The following is a 26,346-nucleotide window of genomic DNA, read 5'->3' on the forward strand; positions in this document are numbered from 1 at the left end:
GCTCCTACATTAGAGCAGCTTCAGTCAGCAGCCAACCTTCACCCGACAGAGCTGTAGATGACCTGCTGTTCTGAGTTAAACATGGTGTTGGGACTCTCTTTGAGGTCAGCTGATCATCTGTTTTCATTGTCATGGATACTGTGAGTCACAGCTGAACCTCCGTTTAATCGTGTCTGACTGTCCTGCAGGGCTCCTTTGATCTGCCTGCTGATAGGCACTGGTTGTACTTTCCCTGCACCAGGTAGGGCTCAGTCTCTGAAGGCCTAATATTTCACTATTTTTGTGGTTATTCTGTTTCAAATGAAACTGATTCCTTTGGTTCTACTTTCAGTTTTTCTTTGCTAAATCAAACATGGACTTATTTCTAATGCACTTTACAACTTTAGTGAAAACTGAGTTGGATAACACCAATCAACGGTACACTGGTCAGTTACCATAGTAACAGACTCTTTGGTCCTAATCTGCTCCCTGACAGGTGTTTCCTCCGACTCCCTCTGAGCAGGAAATGACTTTAGTTTTCAGACTTTTACACCATCAGTTTCTGAAAAAAATGCTGGATGTAGCAAATATTAAACAAATTACAGCTGCTGCTGCTAATAATAATAATAATAATAATAATTTATTTATTTTTTTCTGGACATGATCTCGTGGTTCAGGCTTTAAAGTTCTGAATGCAGAATCATTAAATTCTGTCAGACAATATTTGGAAATGCACAACGCTCTAAAAAAGGAGTTGAGTTCGACCCTCGACATCTTTTCCACTCTAAAATAATCGTTTATATTTCCTGGTCTAAGTCCTGTTACAGCTCCAAAACCGTCTTTCAGGTTTGATGTGTATCGGATGCGTTTAATCACCCGTCTGTACCAGTAACGCTGCAGCTGATTCAGGTGAAATTTGTTGGATTTCAGCTTCAATATTAATTTTGGAAAAATGAAAGTGGGTAAACGAGTGGACAGATTTAAATTCCACTCTCCCCTCTCTGCTTTAACTGAGACTCACCGTCCACCGTGAAACGCATCCGCCTTCCTCGGCTCACAGCTTTCCTCTTCATTTACTGGTTACCATGGTGATTCCTTTTGGCTTCCCTTTTCCACTCTGCTTATTGAACCAGTGCTCGGCCGTGTGCTGCTCTCTGGGACGGTCCTGGATGTGTTGCGGTGGTTAGGACAGGGGTGCAATAATTCTCAGTAGTCCTTAAAGTGATCATTTTAAACTTGTGCTTAAACTGTTTAGTAATTTGAACTCTGTTTCTCAGATTACAGGTATCCCTACCCAGGTGGTGGACCGTCTTCTGGATTATCAAACCTTCAATCTGAAGCTTTTCACTCTCCCTTGGTGTCCCTGATGTATGAAGATGCCCCTGAACATGGTGGTTCTCATGCGGGAAGCCAGTCTCCGAGCAGTCCGGTAGCTTCCCTTCCAGCTCCGCGTTCTGTACCCATGTACGAGCCAAAAAAGTTTGTTGTGACTTACGATTCCAGCTCAGATGAGTCCAGTCCTCCTGAAGTTCAGTCTCCTGGCCCCTGGTTCAGCTCTTTGGGACCTGTGAGGAAACCTCCCAGCGTCTCTGTGAACCCTCGGTCAGCTTTGAGAACCAGTGGACGCCCACATGTGGTGTTTAGGTCCCGTCCGGTCTACGAGGCTTTATTGCCCCCTCGTGGAGTCAGATATGCTGCTGGTAGTGGTGGGAACTCTGCTTCCTACAGATCATCCCCATTCAATCCAGCATTCGCATGGGATGAACAGCTTGCAACGGGGCCTTCTGCCCTATTCTACCTGGGAGGGTGGACACCTCGTCACCTCCCGGATGCCAGCGTCTGGAACACTGATGAGGTGAGCACGACTGAGCTGCCGTACCTGCCGCCCGCATCCTACATTGTCCAATCAAGAAACAGCTACCAGCGAGCAGCAGAAGTCCTGTCCCACTCCAAATACTCTGACGATACCTTCAAGCACATTCACCCCAGCGAGTCTCCAGATCTGCCTGAATCTGAGAGTCCAAAGGTTCAATGAGGATTCATTAAAACTAACACTGAGAACACGTTCATGTCTTATCATTCAACCAGAATTCACATGACCTGTAAAATGCCTCAGACTCTTAGACCGATTGATGTGAACCTCTGAGATCACCCACAAAGTGACTGCAGGGTTTTTCACATTCATTCATAAGAAGGTTGTTGCTGGAAACACGAGTGCAGAGAGTGAAACAGTGAAACCCCTTTACCTTTTTCTTTACTTTTTTGAAAAAGGTAAAGAAAAAAGTCAAGACTTTTTCAAAGAGTCTTTACTTTTTTTTTTTTTTTTTTCCTGGTGATTTCCTAAAACTACCTTGCGAGTTTTATTTTTAAAACTGACATTTTTAAAGCATTCTCATAGCTTCTTTTAGCTTTTATTTTGAAAATCTCATCGAAAGCATCTTCATGAGGAAAAAATAATTTTGCCAAAAACATCCCATGGTGTGATTTTTGCTTTGGAGCAATAATTTCCTGTGATTATTTTGCACTTCCTCTCAGGCTCCTCTGTCCCGCTCTCTAAAACGCTCCATCTGGGATCATATTTCCGGATTCATTCGCAGAAACTGAGGAATCGTCAGAAGCGGCTCTGCTGTTTCGAGCTCGGAGGCCTCGCCTGTGCCTCGCTGCTTCGATAAAGGAAAATCACAGAGGACTGCAGATTTAGATGCTTTAGTCACAAACTTTCTGACGCTGTGATCGTGGCGGTGTGGGAGGTGTTTGAGGTGTTTGAGGATAAGTGGAGATCTGCATGAAGCTGCGAGTCACATTAGCCTGTTTTCACAGGACTTCAGTCATTTCACCGCGATCTACCCCTAACCTGAAATTTCACAATTTCTACTCATGAAGCTGCTGAGAGTAGTTTAAGAAATCGAAGCTTCTTGTAAAGATGAAATAACGAGCTTTTGTTTTTAAAGCAGAGTGATGATTTAAAGGATTTGCGTGGAACTTTAAAACATTGTACTCGTGACGTGTGCGTCCCTCACATGTATGAGACGTGAAAGATGGACGTCATCACGCTGCTCCAGGCTGCTGGTTGTTGTAGGGCACAAATAAACTAAGAGGTCTGTTTTTCTTACATTTACTATGTTTGAAATGAGAATCAGTACGAACCACAAACTCGATGTAAGAGTTTATAAAGGCCCAAATTCTGCAGATGGTGCCGCAGAGGGTAAAAGAAAGTCTTAAAGATGAATGTGATGACATGTGCCAACCAGAACAGCAGAGATGATTGCTCACAGAGCCACACGGGCCAAATCCAGTTCAGATGACTCCAGCAGCCGTGACCACGAGATGCTGACTCGAGCTGACACGCGTTCAAATGATCGGCGCTGTCCTCGTCTCGACTGACAGGTCTGCCGGTCACAACGACGCCTTGCTCTGACATTCAGACGGAGGACGACTGTCAGGAACCAGCGAGCCGACAGAACAGTTTGGCTGTGACGTTTGGAGGGACAGACTGAAGGTCAGGAAGGAAAATGTCTGTATGTCAACGCTCAGCAGCAACGACCAAATCAAACGCTTATCCATGTCGGAGTTTCTGCACGCATTTCCCCTTTTTACAGCTGGAGAACTGATCATTTCTACACCCATCAATCTGCCTGCTGGGTCAGTTTTGGATCTCCTCCCATCTAGAAGGAGTTGCAGGAGAAATCTTCATCAGCCCAAACCATCTCAGGAAGGTTCTTTCACACCAAGGACCTGGCCTCTCTAAAGTTACCCACTAACCCACGGACTGTCCCCGTCCACCAATCTGTGGACTTCAGACTCGGAGGTGTTACCTCTGATCCGAGCCTCTGCAAACACAAAGTCTGTGTCTGTTTTTCCCTCTTTTGGTTCCTTTCTATTAATAATGTACCAGATCACTAATCCTGCAGATATCTATATGGCCACATCTGCAACTTTCTCTGCCTTACATTTAGTTTTGGTGGATTCGCGGTGAGTGTCGCTGCCTCGCCTCAGCCACAGGTCCACATCCTGTGGACGGGCGTCGGGTGTGTTGAGACATTTGACATCATTATCTAATCCAGGCTATCATCAGCCCAGATCTGTGTGAGACTCTGCAATAAAGAAAAGTAAAATGGTAAATGGCCTGTATTTATATAACGCTTTACTTAGTCCCTAAGGACCCCAAAGTGCTTTATACATCCTGTCATCCACACATTCTCACACACCGGTGATGGCAGCTACATTGTAGCCACAGCCACCCTGGGGCGCACTGACAGAGGCGAGGCTGCCGGACACTGGCGCCACCGGGCCCTCTGACCACCACCAGTAGGCAACGGGTGAAGTGTCTTGCCCAAGGACACAACGACCGAGACTGTCCAAGCCGGGGCTCGAACCGGCAACCTTCCGATTACAAGATGAACTGCTAACTCTTGAGCCACGATCTACATCAAGTAGAAAAACTCGATGTAAAATCAACATTACAGAATTCATTTATGTCAGTTTTCAAAATCAAAGTGTGTTATTCACACTCTGAACTTTTCATTTATTTATTCATGCGCACTTTTGTCATTTTCACTTTCTACAGACGTGACATTTGAACAACAAAGTTATTAAATAATAAACCTGTAAACTTCAGGCGGAGTTAGTACTCGGTCCATCACTGCAGTATTTTATTGTAATAACAGAAAAGAGCTGACATGATGACGCTAGTGTAGAAAGATTTAAATGAAACATGGAAAACCACAGACAGGGTCATTAAGGATTCACTGTCCAGTTGTCGTCCTCATTCAGCCAATCACAGAGCAGAAACAGAGGAAACCAGCCCAGAGAGCTGCGAGGACACAGCTGATCCGTTTCACACATCTCGACCGATCAAAGTCCAAACCTTTCCAACCAAGTGTGCTGGCTTTAGCTGAGAGCTCCACCCTCTCAGTGAAATCTGGGGACTTTATCCAGTCATGGACTTGGAAGTACAGGATTGGAGAAACAGGTAAAAACCATAAAGCACCAACAGCTTTAACTTCAGATAAATGTGTTTTACAGTCGCTGCAAACACAGGAAACAGCCAGGGTGAGAAATGTGCTTCGAAAATGCCACAAAAACCTGATGAATCCTTTAATTAGCACCATTTTGGTCCAGAGTCAATGAGGTGTTCACTGTCAGCTGCTGGTTTCCTCCCAGTCAGCACCGAAACACCGAAACGGGCACAACGAGCAGCTTCCACGTATCCAGTCAGACAGCACCACATGCATCATTCACACGACAGAGGAGAACAGTCGGAGCTCATTCACCCTGCAGGTTTTACAGTCTGAAAAAATCCAACTGTTCTTTGATTTCCAGGGTTGAAAGTATCGATTTCTGCTGTCCCTGTATCGATACATTATTAGCAAACAAAATATCACGATGCTACACAGTATCCATTTTTTCCCCCACCCTTAATGAATATGATTTTGTAACTAACCACGCTCCAGACTTCACTCTCCAGCAGTCATTGTAAAAAAAAAAAAAAACCTACATTACATGCTCAGTGATTTTAAACCAGCATCAGCTCTATGGGAGGCTTTTTCACCTCTTGCCCACAAAATTACCTCCTGTTTTGGTAACAAACCTCTGTTATTAAACCTGTCTGCTGAGCGTTCGCCTGCTCTACTATTTGAATGAGCTCAGTTTGAAACATAGCTCTGTGTTAAAAGGTGCAAAGCAAAAAACCCCAACAGGGAAACCTTTTTGGAAAGCTTGTTAATGTGAGTCCAGCTTTTAGCCCAGAAATCTTCTCATTCTCACTCATTTGGGTCATTAAGGAAAACTGAACTTTCTATCAGCACTTCCTATTTGTAAGCTAACAGTGGGCGAGCAGTCAGCCACCACGAGGACGTTCTGAACAGGTTTAGGGTTCATTATCTTTGTTCTGCTGCATGTGGATTACAGACCTGATCAGAACAGTGATTTGAACGCTCTCATGCTGCCTGCAGGAGGAGATTCCACATATTTATGATACATTTCTTGTTTCACAGAAAAGAGAACCGATCAGTCTGCATTAACATAAAATTCAGAGCTGATTGTTTTTGCAAACTTACACAGTTCCTGATGTGATCACTCTCTCCAGTTCACCTACATTACCTTAGTTAAGCTAACAGCCGTCGCTTCAATCCGAGTTCAGAAAAATGAAAACTTAATGAATCTGGAATCTAGAAAGGAAATAAATGAATAAGAATTAGTGACGTTGTGTGTTTTGTTGCTTTGTTCAGCTTCAAACAGAATTTCATGTTAGCTGACAGTTTAACTTTCCATCTGGGCAGCTGTTTGTTTGAAGGCATGCGACGCTAACCCTTAAACTCAAAACTCTTCAGTCCAACATCAGCTCAGTTTTTAAAACAAGAAATATTTTTAAATGATCACTTTTTGTTATTTTCTATCAAATATAGCTTTAAGTTATGTTTGATGTCTGGATTAAATATCAAAGAATCTGATGAACTTGCATTAAAGTGGTCCCTGTTTTTTGTTTTTTTTTAATATATTAAAGTACAAACACTGCCCCTCGGAAGGCCTCACCCTTATTTTGGCCAGTCAGAAAAAAATTGAGCTTTTCGAGAGGCGGGGCTTAGAGTCCGGAGCTGAAGCAGTTTGTCTGACAGAGGTCAGCATCACATAAACATGAAGAGTGATTAACAAATTTATATCTGATGCCACAGAGGCCCTAAATTTAAACAAAATGACCAAAATCATTTTAGATTTTTCTGTAATGTTAATTCCCCAGTAAGTGTAAAAACTTTAATTAACATTGATTTTTTTAATGCTAAAATGTAATTATTGTTGTTGTTGAATTTTCTAATTTACTGTTTTCACAAAAATGCTGAAAAAAGGGTGAAGTTGTTTTTAATTAAGTTGTTTCTAAAAAAATGTGTGTTTCCTTGTTTTTATGACTGGTTGTCTAATAAATTTGTTAAGGGCTGTATTTTTTTAAAAACTGTGAATCATAAAAAGCTTTTCTGACCTGGGATAAAAACACTGAGCTGGAATATGAACTGAAAGAAATCTGCAGTCAGGCTACGACTGCTCAGGTACGTCTGCGGCAGGTAAATAATATTTGTTTGATGAATCAGATTCAGGTTTTCATAAACTGTGTGTGACTCTAGCGAATCAGAGACTGCGGCTCGTTCAGGCTGATTCAGAGAAAACCCGGTCTTTAAAAAGCAAAACGATATTTTCATTTCATAAATATTAATAAACTGACATGCTTGTACAAAAAATAAATATACACGTAACATCTCCATGACACCAATCCAGTTCTTCATCTCGTCAGGTGGCTGCCAGGCAACATGAAGGGTTGTTTTGACTGTTCTGTCTGCAGCGAGCAACCGTTCACCGTTACGTCGCCGTTTTCAAAGACGGGGAGCAATGAACCCATTTATCTGCCAATTACAGCAACTTCCCATCACGTGGGTTCAAACATCAACAACATGTCGCGTGGGTCAAGTACATGGATTTGGTTTTTGAAAAATGACCTGAAATATGTGAACAACACGTTTTTAACGACAAGAGGGTGAAATCAACAGTCACATCACATCAGGACAGAAGTCAATAAAGTGCATAAAACCACAAAAAAAAACAGTCATCTGATAAAAACCTACATGTTTTATACATGGTATAAATAAAGTTTTCTCTGTGCATGCAGTTAGTGAAGATTCTGGCGTTTCTTCATGTTTTCCTTCTCTGACTCGATCTTCTTCATCCGTCTGCGGAGGCTTCAGGTTTTATGATCTGGTAGGTGATCAGATACTCGGGGTAGGCCTGTGGGCGGCAGAGAGGCGTTCACTGACACTCTGTAGCAGACACTCAACCTTCCCCAGTTACACCGAACAAAAAACTGATTCTTTCATTTACATTTTTTCTACAATCACTTTGAGCTGGTGTATATGAAACGTGCTATTCATAAAAGGTTTCATGACAATTTCACACTCACAGAAACTCTGCAGCTGTTCATCATCAACTCCATTTATATTCACAGAAAGCTTTGAAACCTTTTCATGCACACGAGTGATGAAAACAGATTTCTCTTGAAACAACACCGAGTTAACCCCCCAAACTAGCTCTGAGCTCAGTTCGTTCTCACTCACTCAGTTTGTTGTGAGGAGCTGCTGGTCGGCCTGGAACTGAATTTAAACTCAAAACAAGGAGAGATGTTTCAAGGCGAGCCCACAGGCACCTCTCTGCTTGTTTGCGTTTGCAGGAAGACGACAGTAAATGTGACACTCTGACATTTTAACGTCCCCACTTCCCTCTCGTCCTCTCAGACTGCTGCTTTCAGCACTAAAGCAGACCTCTGCATGTAATGCGACACACTTGTAACGTGGCTGATTGCTCGAGTGGACATGTATTCATGCCGCTTTGTGAAGTGCCACTTCTGAGAAGATATTGGTTTTGGCACAAGACATTAGAAAACGTCCAATTGTCTGAGCACGAGCCGCTCTCTCCACTTATTCAACGACTATCTGTCATCTGGCTGTTTGTGTAGGAGACGCGTCCGCCCTTCAGAGGAAAGCTGAAGCCAACACGGCCGTGCTGCAGATTTAAACAAAGCTCCACAGAGTTCGGTATTTAGCACGCTCGGGTTTTTGTGTTAAACCTTTAATAAAATTTGTGATTATTTCTTCAAAACTCTTAATTAACCCAAAATATTTGATGTTTCTAAGACTCCAAACCACAGACTTTATCCAAAAATAAAGTTCTAAGGGTGACGAGCTGTTTCTGACCTGCTCTCCTCTGTAGATGACGTACTCGGCCAGAGCGAGGCCGTTAACGCTCGGCCTGCCGGTGACGGAGTGGTGACCCGGCGGTGAATGAGCCATCTTCATGGCGCTGAACTGCAGGAAGGATTTACCCAGAGTCACCCTGCAGAACAACAGGTGCCTGCGAGGAACACGAAGAAGCGTGAGAGTGGTGCTCCGCTGCAGTCTGAGCACAGGTGTGTTTGGGGGTGGAGGGTGGAGGTCAGGTGGTGTACCTGTGGCAGACGTAGCAGGAGCGGTCTTTGTGGAGTGGACAGCCCGTCCCTCCTCCGATGCCGTAGACGTACTGGTTACTCTTTGACGAGTTCTCTGCAAAGTAAATCCCGGCGCCGAACATCCCCCCGATGTACGCGTGGCGTTCGTCGAAGCCTTTATGGATGATGGCGTTGACGAACGGCGAGCCTGAGAGGGAATCGATACAGTACGATCAACGCCCACATTAACATTACTGTTTCATGTCATGATTCCTATGATTCACGCTTCTGTCCCAACAAGTCTCTACTTCACTATCTACCTGTGAGAGGTGACCAACAAAGCTCTGAGCACATCTGCACAGATCCCAGGACAGCTGCCATTTTTACATCTGTCCCTGAACGTCTCATGTCCTCTAAAGCCTCGAGGACACAAACAGCTGCAGACCCGACGGCTGAGTTTTCAGTCCTGTCGTACTTCTTTATAATCCGCTTCACAGCCATGTTGGGCGCATGTGTGGTTGGAGATGAGTCCACGTGGTCACATGAAGCAGGCAGGCATGCAGACGTGCAAGGACCGTCACTCAGACCGTGGCAGACTCGTGAAAATAAACTCCAGGCCTCGCACTGCAAGATCGCAGACAACTCTGTGACTTTGACCTGAATTTGTGTTTATTGGATCGTCGCCGGCGCTGAGAGCTGGGAGTCCGTCTACAGTCCACCGTTCACAGGCAAACATCAGAGCAGAAGACATAGCAGATGTCATCTCATGCTGGCTTTGAGTTTTTGAGCCACACCAACACATTCTTCACTTGTGACACTTCCTGAAAATCAAAATCGTGTTGAAGCATCAGTGTTTCGACACACCCGAGGAGGTTTAGAGGAGAAGGGGAAACAGCCGGACTTCCACGGAGGGATCTAAGAATGGCAGCTGTGCTGAAAACCAGTGATGTATGTGGCCAAGTTTAAATCATGCAAGTCTTCCCCCACTGCTCTACATTGGTACACCTGATATTATAGAGGTTAGATCTGTTGACTGTCCTCCTGCTACCATCACAACACTTCTGCTGCTTGTTCCTATAACATGATCTTTGGTGTTCTGACCGTGAAACAGCATGCGCTCATTGGAGTGGTTGTGGTTTTCCTCAGACACTTCCTTCCTGCGGTGGCTGTACCTCTCCCACAGCTTCTTGTTGCAGACCTTCTGGATCTGAAACACAATCAGCTGAGAGTCAACACAGTGACCTCCTTTAACCTCTGACCCCACCACCGTCGTGCCCAACAGATGTTCATGTGACAATAACAACGTCCCGTGGAGCTGGGTCACAACGTCCTGCATCTTAGCACCAAGTCTGTGATGGCGACCGTGTGTAAGACCTGCATTCTCATCTAAACCAAACAAAACAGAACTCGTACAATGAAAATGATCTCCTGTCATGTGCTACACGTGAGAGAGGGCGGCTTCAGATTCTTCATCTATGAAAGCAAATCAGCCCACAGCTCAGAAAATGACCCAGCAGCAGCGAAGACACAGCCCTCCAAGTCTTCGCAGCGAGTTACCTTGACCAGGTTGTATCTGTTGAAGACTCCTCCAGCGTGGCCGCCGTCCCGGTGCTCTCTGATGGTGCTCTGCATCTGACCAACACAAACAAAACCACATTAGGACCGCGGCCTGGTAGACTGTTAGGCCTTTAATCTCAGCAAACGTCCTCTCTGTGTTCACTGCCACCTGCTTTAGCTTCTCCACACTTTCACTGTACGTGTACTTTATTCTGTGCACACGACACGTTTGTGTGTCCTGAAGTAAGCATTGCTCACAGCTGGCTCTTTCACAGCGATGAAATAAATCAAGAGTTTCAGAGTTAACCTGCAGGTCTCATCATCAGGTATGAGTCAGTACCTCCTCCTCCACCGACTGGAACTCCTTGTCGTCGGCCGAGAGGTCGATTAAGATCGTCCCACTGTTGGCTGTGTTCAGCGTCAGATACGGATTCAGACCTGTCACAAACACACAAATCAGGAGTCTCTCAGATACGATGGAAAAAAGCTTAAAGCAAGCCAACCCCGACCCAAACGGTCGAAGTCATCATGGTTACATGGGGCGATCGTGGCTCAAGAGTTGGGAGTTCGCCTTGTAATCGGAAGGTTGCCGGTTCGAGCCCCGGCTTGGTCAGTCTCGGTCGTTGTGTCCTTGGGGAAGACACTTCACCCGTTGCCTACTGGTGGTGGTCAGAGGGCCCGGTGGCGCCAGTGTCCGGCAGCCTTGCCTCTGTCAGTGCGCCCCAGGGTGGCTGTGGCTACAACATAGCTGCCATCACCAGTGTGTGAATGGGTGGATGACTGGTTGTGTAAAGCGCTTTGAGGTCCTTAGGGACTAGAAAAGTGCTTTACAAATACAGGCCATTTACCATTACCTTCCTCGGTCCACCTGCTGGTATAACATGTGTTTTCTCTTCATTCATTAAAGCTCATGAAATGATTGGAATGTGTTTCAGTCATTAGGTGGAGGAGACCTAACCCCTGGCTCTCGTGAACCTCATCAGTAAGAGGAGGGGGTCCTGTCAATCAAAACAAGGGGCCTTAAAGGGGGAGGAGCTAAGAAATTATGCTCAGATCAGAGAAATAAAGATTATTTAGTGTTGGGAATCATACAAAGCTGCTCTGATAGAGTCCAATGATACAAATCTAGAGCGCACAATGAGCAGAATAACTCCAGTTTAAATGTGTGTGTGTGTCCTCACTCTGCGGCCCACTGATGAGCCTCTCCACTCCTTTGATGATCTTGTGTCTGTGTCCGTAGGCGTTGATGCCGATCTCCTTCAGCTCGCGATGACCCATCTCCACCAGAACGTCTAGAGTGATCTACACACACACACACACACACGTTTACTGCCAGAAGCTTAAAACTGAGTCAGAAACCATCTGCAGGCCTTTGCTTGATTCTTTTATTTGCACTGAAACTAAACGACTCTGAAACAGATTGTTTATGAAGCGCGACAGCTGTCACCCAAACTAACCAAGCAAAGGTCATTACAGCTTCTCACAGCTGCTGCAGAGCGGTTTTACTTTTCATTCATTTAGGAGTTTTATCAGCATTCATGTGAAAATTATGCACAACTGCCAGGTGCTGCTAATCAGATGCTTTTGATAAACTGATGATCAACACGTGAATATAAAAGATAAAAGTTTAGGCAGACTCTACAGGTCTCAGTTAGCATGTTAAAGGCCAGAGTTCATTGGCTGTTTGGGGGGGCTGCAGCAGAAAGCCTCCTCTCTCTGAAACAACATGGCCGCACAGCTTTGGTTTGCACAGCTGCACCTGAACAAACCCAAAGACTCCTGGGACAACGTCCTTTGGACAGGCGAGACTGAAGTGGACGTGTTCGTCCATTAAGCACAGCAGCACATTGTGACTGTGTGAGAGGTGGTGATTTCAATGTTACCTGTGCTGGTCAGTGATTTTAGTCCCATCTGCAGAGGATGGTAGTCAGTTTTCACCATCTCCACTCCTGGAGTGAGCTCCCATTTGTCAGGAAAATGAGCTGTAATTTAACTCACTTCCACTTTCATGTCCCAGTTTTTAAAGTAAATCTTTTAAAGTGAAAATCAGCCCTGTGTGCTGAAATGGGAACATGTTAATGCCAATAAGTAGTTTATGAGCCAAGAAGACAAAGAAAACAAAGCTCTGATTTTTTTTAAAGGTGTTAACAGCAGCTGAATCATGTGTTAGCACTTCCTGTTGATATCACTGGATATCTGTGATCTTCAAGTCTCTCCACAGTAACAGGAATAATTGTTGTTCATCAGTCCTTTCAATGGATGGAAAGTTTCCTCATATTTAAATAAAGAAATTCTTCAATGAAAGTCGGTGCAGCTAATGTTCTTGTACCTGCCGTCACTGTTTCCTTACACACGGGAAACCTGCCAGTAGTTTGCCGGTGTCGAAGTTCTCACCTGCTCCCTGTCGAAGATCTCCAGAAGATGCTCCAACCCCAGGTTCTCCAAGAACTGACAGATGCTGAGCTCAGTCCCTGAACAACAAACACAATCAGTTCAGAAACCAAAACAAGACGGCGTTCATCCAGAGGCTCTCGGCACGCGATCCACAGGGATACAACTGACCGCAGTGGGAAAAGGAAAAAAGCAATTAAGTAGAACATCGCTCAGCCTGTTACCAAACTGGACGGTTCACACCGTCTGTGACAGAAACCCAACTATCCCTGCAGCTAACACTCGGGCAGGATACGTCCTGGTTGTCACAGCTTGATCGGATTGGTGGCGTCTTCTTTGGTGATGCGTTTGGCTCGCCGTAGCTCAAACCTCACAAAAGATATTTAACTGATACTACAGTGATCCTGGGATTGATGTAGAACTGAGCATTTTTGCCCTTAGCACCTTAGCTTTCTGAAAGCATATGTCATGCTCCCTGTAGTGGCTGAAAAGTTACCCTAAACTCTGACTCTAACAGGACCAAAACCTCTAAAATGAAGATCATGTTTTATTCAGTCATAATAAAATAATAAAGTAGTAAAAAGAAAGCAAGACGAAGCTTTTTATCTCCTGGACTTCAGGAGTCGCCCCCTGCTGGCCAGTTTAAGGCTCTTCAGCTCGGGCCTCACTTGTCAGACCTTCAGCGCAGGTTAGCTGTTGATTACACATCAGGTTTTTTTTAAATCACTGACCTTCATCTTTTTTCTCTGTGCCCTCCGCAGCCAACAGCAGGGCCGACATCTCAGGAAATGGTGAGGACGATGATGGCGGCGGCGAAGACGAGAGGCTTGCAGCAGCGGCTGTGTTACTGGTCGCTGCTGCAGATGTGGAGGAGGAAGAGGTGGAAGGGGAAGGAGACAGGAGGAGAGAAGGTGTGGGGCAGGCGGATGACGAGGAAGGGCTGGAGGAGAGGAGTGGTGGGATGGCGGTGACAGGTGGAGCACCGGAGGCAGACACCGCTACGCTGATGACCTGAGGTTTGTAACAGCCAGGGAGAGCGGAGGGAGGCATCGCCGCTGTTAGCAAGGCCCGGACATCATCAGCCTGCAGGAGGAAGAGGAGGAGGAGCTTATCAATATGTTTTATAACCACATGCTGTTTTATGGTGGACTGTCCCTTTAACTCAGTGTGAGACTGACTGTGACCAGGTCCAGAGGCGACTGTCCTTCCTGGTTCCGCAGGGTCGGGTCAGCGCCGTGAGCCAATAGGAGAGCACAAAGCTGCGTGCGTCCCTTCTGAGCGGCCTCGTGCAGTGGCGTGAATGCCCACTTATCAGTGGCGTTAACACAGGCGTCGTACTTGATAAGGAGAGCCGCCACATCCACGTGCTAGAAGAGATGGCACAATGTTCACACTCAGCAGGCTTTTATTGTGAAAGGAAATAAAAACTGATTTATGTCCTCTGATAATCGTGTTTGTGAGATGTGAAGACGCACACACACACACACACACACACACACACACACACGCTAACTGTGTCGTTTCCCTCCTCCTCACTGAAGTGTGTTTGTTCACACTCCGTCTCCAGCTCACCAGTCTGTGTGTTTTGGTGCACTTAAACCAAAAGGGGGCGCCACAGGGGAAAAAACAAAAGCTCAGTTAAAGCCTTTATTACTGCCACACACAATAGAGCACAATAAGGCCACATTAGACACAATGGCACCACTGTGTGGTCAGTTTAAAAACTACAATTGAAACGTTGTGGAGGACTTTTGTTCCTCATCACAGGGCAAAGCTTCAGCTGGAGTTCATAATAATAATAATAATAATAATAATAATGGATTGGATTTATATAGAGCTTTTCAAGGCACCCAAAGCGCTTTACAATTCATTCACTCTCAGATTCACACACTGGTGGAGGCAGCTACAGTTGTAGCCACAGCTGCCCTGGGGCAGACTGACAGAAGCGAGGCTGCCATATCGCACCATCGGCCCCTCTGGCCGAGTTCAGACGTGGTTTTAGGAGTCAGTTTTAGGTTCAGAGCTAACGATGTGTGTGAATGTTATCCCCGACTCACCCCGTACGAGGCAGCGTTGTGCAGAGGGATCAGTCCACCTTTGTCCTGAGAGTTGACCTCAGCTCCGTGCTGCAAAAGGTACTCTGCCACCTCCAAGTTATTATAGCCCGCTATACACACAAAGAAAAACATGCGTATACATATATATGACAGTATGTTGGAGAAATTAATAATGCAAGAGAATAATTTAACATTTAATAGAATAATTTAACTTTAGCAGGATGTAAAATACAAATTAAATGTGGAATCAAATATGTGAAACTAGATATCACAAAAACAAGTCCTCTTTGCCATCGAGCATTCAGGCGTCACTTTGTCATGACTGTAAACTGTTTATATATATAAACAGGATCTTAAAGTGAAACCACTTAAACCTGCATTCTTTGGCCAGCAGGGGGCAACTCTACTGCGTGCAAACTTCTAATATATATGTTTTGGATCCTTTAATTTGTTACTAACTTGTTACAAATGTAACAAAACTATCCCCATAAACAGCTCCACACCAGGGGGCGCTGCACAGTGGAGGTAACACGGACTGTCCTTTAAGACTACACCTGCATGAATAATGTAGGCACTGGTGTTTCAGGTGTGTGTATTTATGTACCGGCCAAGTGCAGCGGCGTGGAGTGCCTCCCGTGTTGGTCTCGACAGTTGACGTTGTCTCGAGTACAGAGTTTCTTCACTCGAGCCAGGCAGCCTTTCTTGGCGGCGTCCAGCAGGGCGGCGTCACCCCGCAGGAGGTCCTGGATATCCGTGTCGGCGTCCTTCACCAGATCCAGAGGGGTGTTACCGTCCCGGTTTTTCCGGGTTGGGTCGGCGCCATGCTGGAGCCAGGAAATAACCAGAAACTGGCAGTTCGACTCTGATATTCAGTGAGCTGTGTGGTGCTGCTGCTTCTATCCTTAAAGTGTTTATTCATTTAAAACACGTGTGTGTGTCTGTGTGTACCTGCAGCAGGAGTTTGCAGATATCGTATTTGCCTTTGGCGGCAGCTTCGTGCAGCGGTGTGAACTTCCAGAGGTCAGCCACGTTGACCACGGCACCGTGAAGAACGAGCAGTTCTGCGACTTCATAATGACCGTAGGAACAGGCGTTATGGAGAGGAACCAAACCGCTGCAGCAGAGACAGAACCACGACTTCAGCGCACATTTTTCCACCACACAGAGATGAAGTCTGACACATTTCTTTCATGGCTGCTCAAGTCTGAAGACACGCAGTCCTCCTCCTCACCCTTTATCCTTGGCGTGGACGTCGGCTCCGTGCTGCAGCAGGAACTGGACGACTGCCAGACGGTTGTAGCCGGCAGCGAAATGCAGCGGCGTGGACTGCCGACCCTCCACATCCCTGCAGTTCACGTTCTGTGCTGTGCAGAGCCTCTACAGATGCCGATGAACATGGTGTGCAGAGACAAAGAAAGCAGAGAAAAAGGGAAAGAGTTAATTTGTTCAGTAACTTTAAGTTCAACAATGAAGCAACATCTGGACCAACAGAACCTGCAGTTCCTCTAATGTCCAGCAGGGGCTCCAGCATTGAGTCCTGCAGCTGTAGCTCCTAGCTTTTGCTAGTGAACTGGAGTCACTGAACATTTTGATGACGTGAATGTGTTCCTGGCTTTAGAAATCAGACTGGTCCTCTAACATGGCTAACCTTGACAACGTCCACATCTCCTGATTTGGACGCTTCTAGAAGCTGTCGGTCGACTTCAGAGTTCCCGATCAGAAATCCTTCTGCAGAGACAAACAAATGAAACACAGATTAGCAACAAAGGTTTAAATCTAGTTTAGGTTTAAAACTAGCCGCCTGCTCACTTATTTTGCAACAAGTGAGCAGGCGGCTCATTTTCTCATGACTTGGTTTTAGAACAAGAGACGTCGCCCTCTGCTGGTAATTAGAATGAAGGCAGGTTTAAGGCACTTAAGCCACACCCACCTTTCATTTCAGTTTATGGATTTTAAAAAGAGGACGCAGCAAAGACACCATGTGTCTAATAATCATTGATCATTATTCTACTGATTTTGTCGTCTTGATAAATCAGTTGATCAATGACGGTTTCTCCCAAATTTACGAGTTCTTAAATTAAATTAAGTTAAAGGTTAAATAAATGGAAAAACATGACTGTATTCCAAACATCCACATGTGTTTGGTGCAGCAGTGTTTCTAATACCTGCTTTCCTTCTTCGAGTTAAAAAACTGACTATTAAAAGCAGGCGTGATGATTTCCGTCACCTTGCAGTATCTCCTGCACGCTCTCGTTGCCCAGCTGTGACGGTGACAATCCCTGCAGCGACGTGAGCAGCGGGTCGCAGCCGGCGGTCAGCAGCAGCCTGCAGGTCTGCAGGTGGCCGCAGCGAGCGGCTCGATGCAGCGCCGTTTGGCCGAGATGATCCACCGCGTTCACCTGGACGGAAACGACAGGCGGGATTCGTCTCAGGTGTTTCTGATGCTGCAGCGACATTTTCTAATGAACGTGCTTGGGATTAACCACACATTTCAGCTGCCGTTCGCTCACCTTCGCTTCATGTTTCACCAGAACCTCGATGACATCGTTGTGGGCTTTCTCTGACGCCACGTGGAGCGGGGTCTGCAGACTGAGGGAAACAATGACATCACAAAAAGATCAGGAACTGTGTGACATCACAAACATCACTGAAACAGGAAGTAAAACGCTCTGACACCTCGGGACTCACTCTTTAGTCTTCTCATTGACGTTGGCGCCCTTCCTCAGCAGAACTTCACATACTTGCTTCCTCTTTGGGTACGGAGAGGCAGACGCACAATGCTGAGAGCGCACACACACACACACACGCTTGTTTTTAACACTGAAAATTGTCAATCCATTAAAATCTGTGTGAGTAACTCGGGGCAACTGCACAGGACTGAACACGGCGCCTCACCAGCGCCGTCTCCTGAGTGTGCGGGTGTTTGAAGCTGATGGTCTCCACGCTCAGATGCTTCTTCACTTGAACCATGTCGGCGTCCCTCGCCGCCTGCAGCAGGCTGTGACCTCTGAACTCATCTGAGAAAACAGAAAATCCTCGATGTGCACGCTAATCTGCTAATGACTGTTTGACTTATTTTCTTACAAAGAGGGAAACAGGACGTACAGGCGAGCTGCTCCTTGAGCTGTGCGGTTGGAGCGAGGTCGATGGAGCTTTTATTGTGACAGTTCAGGAAGGTGGGGTCGGCGCCGTAGCTCAGCAGCAGAGAGCACACCTGTGCAAACACACGAGGGCCACCTGAGTAAGAACGGGGGAGGAGGGACTATTTCTACAGCAGAAAGTAGTTCCGGTGCCCATGATGCTGTGCTCTGTGCCAAACATAAGGCCTGAGGGCCAGAATCAGCCCGGCAAAGACTCCAATCTGGCCTACTGGACATTTTTGGAAAAGCTAAAAGACGACACAGATTATGGACTTTAACTTGATTTTCACAGATTTCACAGCTTGTCCTGCTGATAAAGACAGAGCCATAGTATAAAGTAAACGCAGAGTTATAAAGTAATAGACAATTAAATCTGCAGTAGAAATATATGTTTCTATTCTGTGTTGACTTTTACACATTTATTTTTTTAGATTAAGTCCAAAGAGTGGAGCTGGCAGATCTCCTCAGCAGCACTTCTTTTTCTTACATTGAGATTTCTCAGGGATTAAATGTGCAGTTAAACTTTTTCACCAGCACTTAAGATCAAAGCGGTCTGTGCGTGGCCCGCAATAATCTGCTTCATATTTATTGGTTATTTGGATGAAGCAGAAGGAGAAAGAGCGTACACGGTGTCATTTCAGAAGCTTAACTGGCATCACAGTGAGGTTTCGTCGGGAACAACAGGGAGAAAACATGTTTAATGAAGGCGCAAATATCCGACACACTGCAGCGCCATCTAGTGACCAAATAAAAAAACCGCAACCTCGAGGATGCTCTGAGTGTAAGAGCTGCATTAAGGAAAAAACTTTGCATTTTAATTAAAATGCAAATCTTCAGTTTTTCCATCCTGAAAATTCTGTTGATGAATGGTGTCCTGCAGGTGTTGAGCTCCAGGGTGCGCTGTGATTGGCTGTAGTGAGTTTTGTGTGTGTTTTACCTCAACGCGGTTCTTGGAAGCAGCTTCATGCAGAGGCGTGAACTGCCACAGGTCCATGGCGTTCACGCAGGCCCCGTGCTGTACATGGAGACGGGACGGATTAGTATGGGTATGATCCCCCCCCCACCATGTGCACAGTGCCCGCTCTGCTCAAGCCTGATAAAGTGACAGATACCTTCACCAGCAGCTCGGTGACCTCGTAGTGGCCGTACGAACAGGCGTTATGAAGAGGAACCAGGTCCCTGAAACAAACACAACAGCGGTCAAAACTGCTGCTGCGTTTAACACGTCACAGCCGAGGTGGAGCACTGCGTGTTAAAGAAAACCATCCAGACTGCAGGCCTCTGTTGAGCCTTACAGACAAAGGAAAGGGCAAAGAAGCTCCACACAAGCACTTACCCCTTATCCTTGGCGTGTACGTCAGCGCCGTGCTGCAGTAACAGCTGCACCGTCTTCACGCGGTTGTAACCAGCGGCGAGGTGTAGCGGCGTGGACTGAAACAACAACAACACCCGGTGGTGTGTTACAACACAGGGACACAAGCCTCCACCCAGCTGTCAGAGTTATGACCGGCACGGAGAGTTTCTCTACATGAGTCTATTCATGTGAGCCACACTCACCAATGACCCACCACTAATCCATTAAACCTGGAGAACCCATGGGGTCAAATTTGACCCCATGGGTTCTCCAGGATTAAACACAAGGAGCTGGATCCAGTCACGATTTTTAGGTTCTGTCTCCATTTATTTTTTAGACATTTTACTGTTATTTTAACAATTTCATTCATTTCTGCATTATTTGTGCTGGTTAACAATATTTAAACTATGTATCTGTTATTTCTATTTAACTCAATAACTTTCAGTTTACTTTAACCAGTTATCAGGGGCGGAGCTAAATGGGGGGCACCTGTGGTTCCCTTGTGCCCCAAAATGTGATTAAACTGATTAGGCATCACACACTTCTTAGAAAAAAAGCGTTCAGCTCAGTCTGATATAAATTCAGACCCTCCTCGTTACCTTTCGCCCATCACTGGCGTGACAGTTGACGTTGAGCGGTGTCAGCAGTGCCATCAGCTTCTGTTCGTTCCCGCTCCTGTGGAGACATCGGCATCACGTTCAACCAACCACAGCTGGAGTTTAATTAATTATATTAAAGGCGTCTATTACAGAAAAATCTGCTGATGTGTTTTCTCATGAATGTCAGAATCTACTGAAACGAGAGCAAGCGCTGACAGACTCTCACTTCCTACGTTTCTGAGAAATGAATCAAAAATCCTGATGAAAAGCAAAACTTCACATTTAAGCAGCTAGAAAAGAGAAATTTGGGGATTTTTAATTTTAAAAATGACACTTGCTCGGTTCAGCTGTAACATCTAAACATTTATGCTTCAACCAAACAAGGTGATACAGAATTACAGAGTACTGTACCTGGCACTTTCCAGAAGCTCATCTTTTCTGTATTCACCTGCAAACAAAAGAAAACAGAAAAAAAAAAAAAAACCACAGGAAGAAGCTGATAAAATGCTTCTCTAAACTTGACCTTTGACCTCTTTTTCTTTCAGTCTTAATATGAACCACAACCAAAGTAAAGGCTAATGCAAAAAAAAGTAAAACAAAGCTCAATGAAATTAACAATTTGCTAACATGCTAATGTGTAGCAGCTATGTTTACCTTTTTCTGAGTGTATTTGCCATAAATACCAAACGAAACTATTCTGCTCATTGTCTTTGTTTCTGTGCTGAGTCTCGACTAGAGAAGCTTTGCCTGATTTATCTTATTTATCGTAAAGTGAGTTTGATGTCAGCTCATCGTAATCGTAGCAAAGATCTGCAGAAACTGAGTAAACGGAGCAGTGTGAGGGTTTCTCCCTCAGGGATTACAGTCAGCGCATCACTGTGGGCTAAGTGATGGACGGGGATGTTTCATTTGATCATCCAACACAGTGAGATCATATGTCAGACAAATAACCAAACTTTAAACAAAGATTAAAAAGTGTCAAAGGCAAAAATCTATCAACACCAAAAACAACATTTTTAGGAATATGACAAAAACCAGGAAACAAAACCACATAACTGCGAAAAACCATATAAAAACCATAAAAGACAGATTTACTGTTTCATGTGTGTTTACAGAAGAGTGTGACGGACTAAAATCAGAGGAAAGGACATGATGTGCTGGAAGTGTGATTATTGATACACGTTCATGGTCACAACTGAATAATAATTTATCGAGACGGGGCCGTGACCGCCTCGTCCAAACTTCGTCACAAACAGGTGAGCTCCTGCAAATGTCCCCGTGAGGTCCAGCTCACCTGTCAGGACCGCTTTGGCGGACGCATCAGCCAGATCCAGAGCGGTTCGACCGTCTGTGTTCCTGATGGTCGGCTCAGCACCGTGCTGCAACAACACTATACACACACACACACACACACACACACACACACACACTTTCATTAATTAATGCGTCCAGAATACAAATTAAAGTGAGTTTAACAGGACGCAGTGACTCAGGTGCTCTTCAGTGAGGCAGGTGACTCAAATCTTACGCAGAGCAATAAACAACAAAAAGAGCTCCTCAGTTTTTATTTTAATAAATTAGAATTTTTTAAAGATTTTAGAAGGCTCTGATTGGGCAACATGACCTACTGACACTACAGGAACTGTGTGATGTGTGTGTCCTGCTGCTCTCTGAGCTCAGTGACAGCTTCCTGGTGACTTCATGGTCTCGGCCTGTAGTACAGTAAAGCTGGTGCAGGGTGCAGCTGCCTCATTATATTCAATATGTTTGGTTTCCAAAACTCAGAAGTCAAAGCTTATTTACTGTGGCTATGTCCATCTTTTATATACAGTATATGGCCACAAATAGTTTTCCAGGACAGGAGCAGCAGGAGCCAAACGCAGACACAGAAGACGACAGAAATGAACAAAATGCAAAACTTTATTAGGGATCAGGAAGCAAACAGAAATACAAAACTAAGATCAAAACGTCACGGAGAGCAAAATCAGGACAGCAAACAAACCAGGAGGGGAACAGGACACAGGTGAGAGCACCTGACAGCAGGAGGAGACAAAGAGGGCGGAGCAAACGATGACGATGATGCAAAGGAAGGTGAACCAAAGCAGGAAGTAACCAAAAACACCACGACAAGACGACTCACAGCAAACATAACATCAGACACGGGAACACAAGAGGAACTGACATGTACACAAGACCAGGAGGAAGACAAACACAGAAACAACACAAGCAACTCACAACACATGCGAACAAACCAAACTGCATCACAGGTTAACTTCAGTTACCGAGTCACATAAGAAGTATCAAAGCTGCTGATAATTCATTCAACATATTTCCTGAATTATCTCTAACACAAAACATCATTTCAGCAACGTTGTGTTTGCCTGAAGTCAAATTTGGTTTGAATTCAAATGAAACCTTTTGTGTGTCAGTGTGTGTGTGTGTGTGTGTGTGCAGTAACTCTGTGTCCTGCAGGTGTTTGAACATCTGGGTGCTTTTGTACCTATGCACACATCGATCTTGCCCTTGATGGCTGCCTCGTGGAGCGGGGTGTAGTTCCAGTTGTCTCTGGCGTTGGCGTCTGCCCCGTGGTGAAGCAGCAGACTCACAACCTACGCACAAAAAAAAAAAAAAACACAAGGCTGCAGAGTTTCTGAAGATTCAGGGGAAAAGTCTCCACTTTCCAGCTCTGGATACAGAACACGTGGATGTACCTCGGCGTGGCCGAAGGAGCAGGCGTTGTGGAGCGATATCAGACCGCCATCATCCCTGGCATGGACGTTGGCGCCGTTCTGGAGGAGGAAGTCCACCACGTCTTTACGGCCAAAGCCTGGAGACGCAGAGAGCGACACGAATGAACGAGGCTCATTATTCCTCCGCTGCCTGAGCCCTTGAACACCTCTGTGACTCCTCTCATTCTACACCCATAAATTATTCAGAGCGAGGCGGCAGCGAGCTAACAGGGCTGTACAGGGAGGAGGCAGCTTCATCATCATCATCATCACAGGGGAGAAGAGACGCACAGAGAGTTTCTGAGCTGAAACATCACTGCAGTCAGTTTGACAAAGAAATACACAACCGCTCCAAGTTTTAAATGAACGCTGATGAAACTCTGCAGAGCTGCAGAGCGAGGTCATGATAACCATCCACACAGATCCGGCTTCCATCCACTCAGGTCTGGGAAAATAACAACAGCATAAAACTTGCACTTCTTTTTATTGCAGTACAAACTTCTTAAAGTACATTTCAAAAGAACAAAGAAAACAACATGAATATGCAGAAATGATGAAGATCACAAAGAGACTGAGCTGCCTGGGTTTGTGCTCCCTGTGTGCTAACAGCTGTTTATATTGTTTTAAACCAATTATACATACAATAACATTACATATGCTTTAAACCATTCATGCTACTTATGAATGTGAAGCCGTGTTAGCGTCTGGCAGAAACACGAGGACGTCATCAGTATATAATGAGATAATTATTATTAATATTATGTTTTTTAAAATTTTGAAAAGACCATAAAAACTGTAAAAAGAAGACGGCAGACGTGCTGTTATCTGACAGGTTAATCAAGCCTGAGCGTCTCACCTGCAGCGAAGTGCAGCGGCGTGGATTTCCGGCCCGACGTGTCTCTGCTGTTCACGTTCTCGGCCGTCACCAGTTTCCGGACCCGCTCCAGGTCTCCGCTCCGACAGGCCTCGAACAGCTCCCTGCGGCCCTCACCGGTACCCGGCTCTGCCACCTCCACCACCACGGGCCCCGGAGACACGGCTCCGCCCCCGAGACCCGACACTCCTGAACATCTCCGGCCAGACGACATGGGCGGAGGAGAGCGGCCTCTTCCCAGTTTCAAGCTGCCAGTTCCTGAGAGTTTGGATTGCGAGCAGCAAACGGACGAACCCCAGAACCTCGCAGCCACCGAGGCCATGCAGCACGAGTCCTGGTACCTGAAAGGCCCCAAACCCAGGAAACCATGAAGAACTGCTTCAGCGTCTGTGCAGCAGATGCAGTTAGAAGTAATAAACACAACCAAGAAGCTGAGAAATCTTTTTCTGTCACGACTTCACTGGTTTTACTTTAAAGTCACAGACGACAGATCCTGTAAAACCAAACTTCCTCTGGACTTGTTTTGCTTCCATAGGTCAGGTGAAGAGTTGCACACTGACTCAGACTTTCTGCACAAACATTCGCCTGGAATCAGTCTGAACATCTAAATGTGCAAAAACACACTTTTCCAAACTATGACTGAAAAAAGGGAAAAGCTGGGAGATCATTTATGGCGCGTTTTCTCACATTAATATTAAACAGGCTTTTAGGAGCATCCACAATGCACTGATGTTTTTCACTACCCACTGATGATCACGTGGGGCGGATAGTGCATTAAACATTTTTCATGTCAAACATCTTCTGAGAAGTCCTCACCTGCTCACTGACGCTACGACAGCAGGAGAACAATGACACGGGGGTTGCGTAATATCAGCCGCTGAAAGCATCAAAGGCGCGTGGAGGGATTTCTGCGTGTACAAACGGACCTGAAGAACAAAGTGGGTCACGTGACCCGAAAGGTTGGAATAATCCTGATTTTTAAGAAAGGAAAGAAGCACGAGCGTCGGTGAGACCGAGAGATGCTCGGAGGCGGAGACAGAACCGAGCGGGACCGACCCTCCACATCCATCCACGCGGGGATTTTCATAAAGACGCTTCTGACAAATACATTTTAAAAAGATCTCCGTGCACTCACCCTGCGCGCTCACGGTGATGTTCCGGGATGTGAGAGCTGCTCACAGCAGGATGAAGCTCCCCTCAGCGGCTGACAGGAAGGCTCCTCCATCCTCCTCCGCCTCCGGGAGCGCGGTGTGTGGATGCAGAGAGAAGCAGAGCCGCTACAAACGCCGTGAACCCCGCAGCTCAAGCACCGACAGCAGACGCCCCCCCCCCCCCCCCCAAAGCAGAACAAAGGAGAGCTTAAATTTTCTACCAGGCTCCGCCGAGCGAGCGGAGCTACTGTCTCAATGCACTAATAATAATAATAATAATAATAATAATAATAATAATAACAATGATCTTTTCCAGCACTTAAAGGATCAGAACGTGATATATGTATGTAATACTGAACATGTTATGTGTTTGTTTAAGGTGGAATGAAGGTTATATTGATTGAGTGCTTTTCACAGACAGGCAGTCACAAAGCGCTGTACACAAAGGTTACAATAAACAAGAAGTTAGGAACCAAAACAGACAATATGGACGATACAAAAAGGTTAAATAAATGGCAGGTAAATAGGTAAGTAAGTAAGTAAATAAAAGTTTAAGATTAAAACAAAACCTCAACAGAAGGTTTATTTAAACAGAAACATATCTCCTGGAGTTCCATGTCTGTCCTGCCTGCTAGCATCTTGCTGTTATGTGCTGATTGTCTCAGGGGCATCTTTACACAGCCTGCACACCTGCCACACCAGGTGAGACCCCAGCCTCTATGGATCTTGTGCTTAGATTAGTCATGATTGTCTTTCAGTCCAGCTCTGGTAGGATTTCTGTAAGTCAATCACTTCCTCTACCTGCTGGTGGCACGTACCGTGCAGGGCTCTTCCATGATGGTCGATCATCTCCTTGCTGCTCTTCTTTTTCAGGGTTTCTGCTTCCTGAGGTATTTACTAAGGGCTGATGTACTCAGAACAAGGTCTTGATGTATGTTGCAGTCCTGTGCTCCATGCAGCGTTAGCTTTGACTTCCTGATAAAAATGACTAGAGGTGGACAACTCGACCCAAATGATACCAGCACTGGGACTGGTGTCAGACTGGAGTACTTTCTATCCTCTAAGTCCAGCTTCAAATATCCACTCTGGAAAATACCTGAGCCTTTCTTGTGTTCACTGTCACGTTGATTTGATTTCTAGCCTGTAGCACATTTAAAACAACAGAAAACTGTGGAAAGTAAAAAAAAAAAATGATGATGACTGAGCTCAAGTTGTTGGAATGGGCAATACTGGCTTTCTTTGGTATCAGGTAAACATTTGCAGCAACGCACAGCACTACAAACTAACTTCAGTTCATCTCAGGTCCTTGATTTCCTGTTTGGTTCTAGCCCCACCCACAGACAATCTGTACCACCAATCAGGACATCAGAGTAATTTGAGTTTTACAGTTTGGGCTTTCAAAGAGTTTTTTTTATTTTTTAAAAAAACCTCTTACAGTTTCATTGTCTCACTGTATGATTTTATCCTCACAGAGGGCAAAATCGAGTAATCGATAGGCTAAGAAACTTTGTCCTGCAGGTTTACCACACATTTGTTCTGCAGGAGAAAAT

The 26,346-nt window shown here is 45.5% G+C and overlaps 2 protein-coding genes and 1 long non-coding RNA gene across 4 annotated transcripts in view; 1 reads left to right on the top strand and 2 right to left on the bottom strand.

Annotated features, from left to right (window-relative positions):
• LOC146512004 (uncharacterized) lies at positions 1-3,116 on the top strand. Its single transcript, XM_085170581.1, has 3 exons — positions 1-104; positions 189-241; positions 1,257-3,116. Exons 1-3 carry the CDS (start codon positions 58-60, stop codon positions 2,012-2,014), a joined length of 858 nt encoding a protein of 285 aa, XP_085026707.1. The 5' UTR covers positions 1-57; the 3' UTR covers positions 2,015-3,116.
• LOC146512000 (uncharacterized) overlaps positions 1-26,346 on the bottom strand; it is a 192,860-nt gene that overhangs the window by 26,169 nt on the left and 140,345 nt on the right. The window lies entirely within an intron of this gene.
• Positions 2,464-24,971, bottom strand: LOC146512005 (poly [ADP-ribose] polymerase tankyrase-2-like). 2 transcript variants are annotated; one of them, XM_085170579.1, is made up of 31 exons: positions 24,781-24,971; positions 24,462-24,571; positions 23,628-23,986; positions 22,754-22,869; positions 22,543-22,651; positions 21,337-21,432; positions 20,454-20,490; positions 20,043-20,118; positions 19,426-19,520; positions 19,202-19,268; positions 19,027-19,104; positions 18,055-18,163; positions 17,845-17,966; positions 17,638-17,729; positions 17,460-17,538; positions 17,177-17,348; positions 16,598-16,677; positions 16,181-16,326; positions 15,898-16,063; positions 15,554-15,773; positions 14,950-15,059; positions 14,071-14,259; positions 13,624-13,975; positions 12,896-12,972; positions 11,683-11,803; positions 10,842-10,939; positions 10,502-10,576; positions 10,046-10,151; positions 8,966-9,152; positions 8,715-8,871; positions 2,464-7,752 (listed from the first exon to the last, which is right to left on the bottom strand). In XM_085170579.1, the coding sequence occupies exons 2-31, from the start codon at positions 24,530-24,532 to the stop codon at positions 7,690-7,692; spliced, it is 3,825 nt and encodes a 1,274-aa protein (XP_085026705.1). In that variant the 5' UTR covers positions 24,533-24,571; positions 24,781-24,971; the 3' UTR covers positions 2,464-7,689. The 2 variants fall into 2 exon arrangements, with proteins under 2 accessions (XP_085026705.1, XP_085026706.1); XM_085170580.1 differs by lacking the exon at positions 24,462-24,571.

This window comes from Neolamprologus multifasciatus, chromosome 8 (assembly GCF_963576455.1).
Source record: "Neolamprologus multifasciatus chromosome 8, fNeoMul1.2, whole genome shotgun sequence".
NCBI lineage: Eukaryota > Metazoa > Chordata > Actinopteri > Cichliformes > Cichlidae > Neolamprologus > Neolamprologus multifasciatus.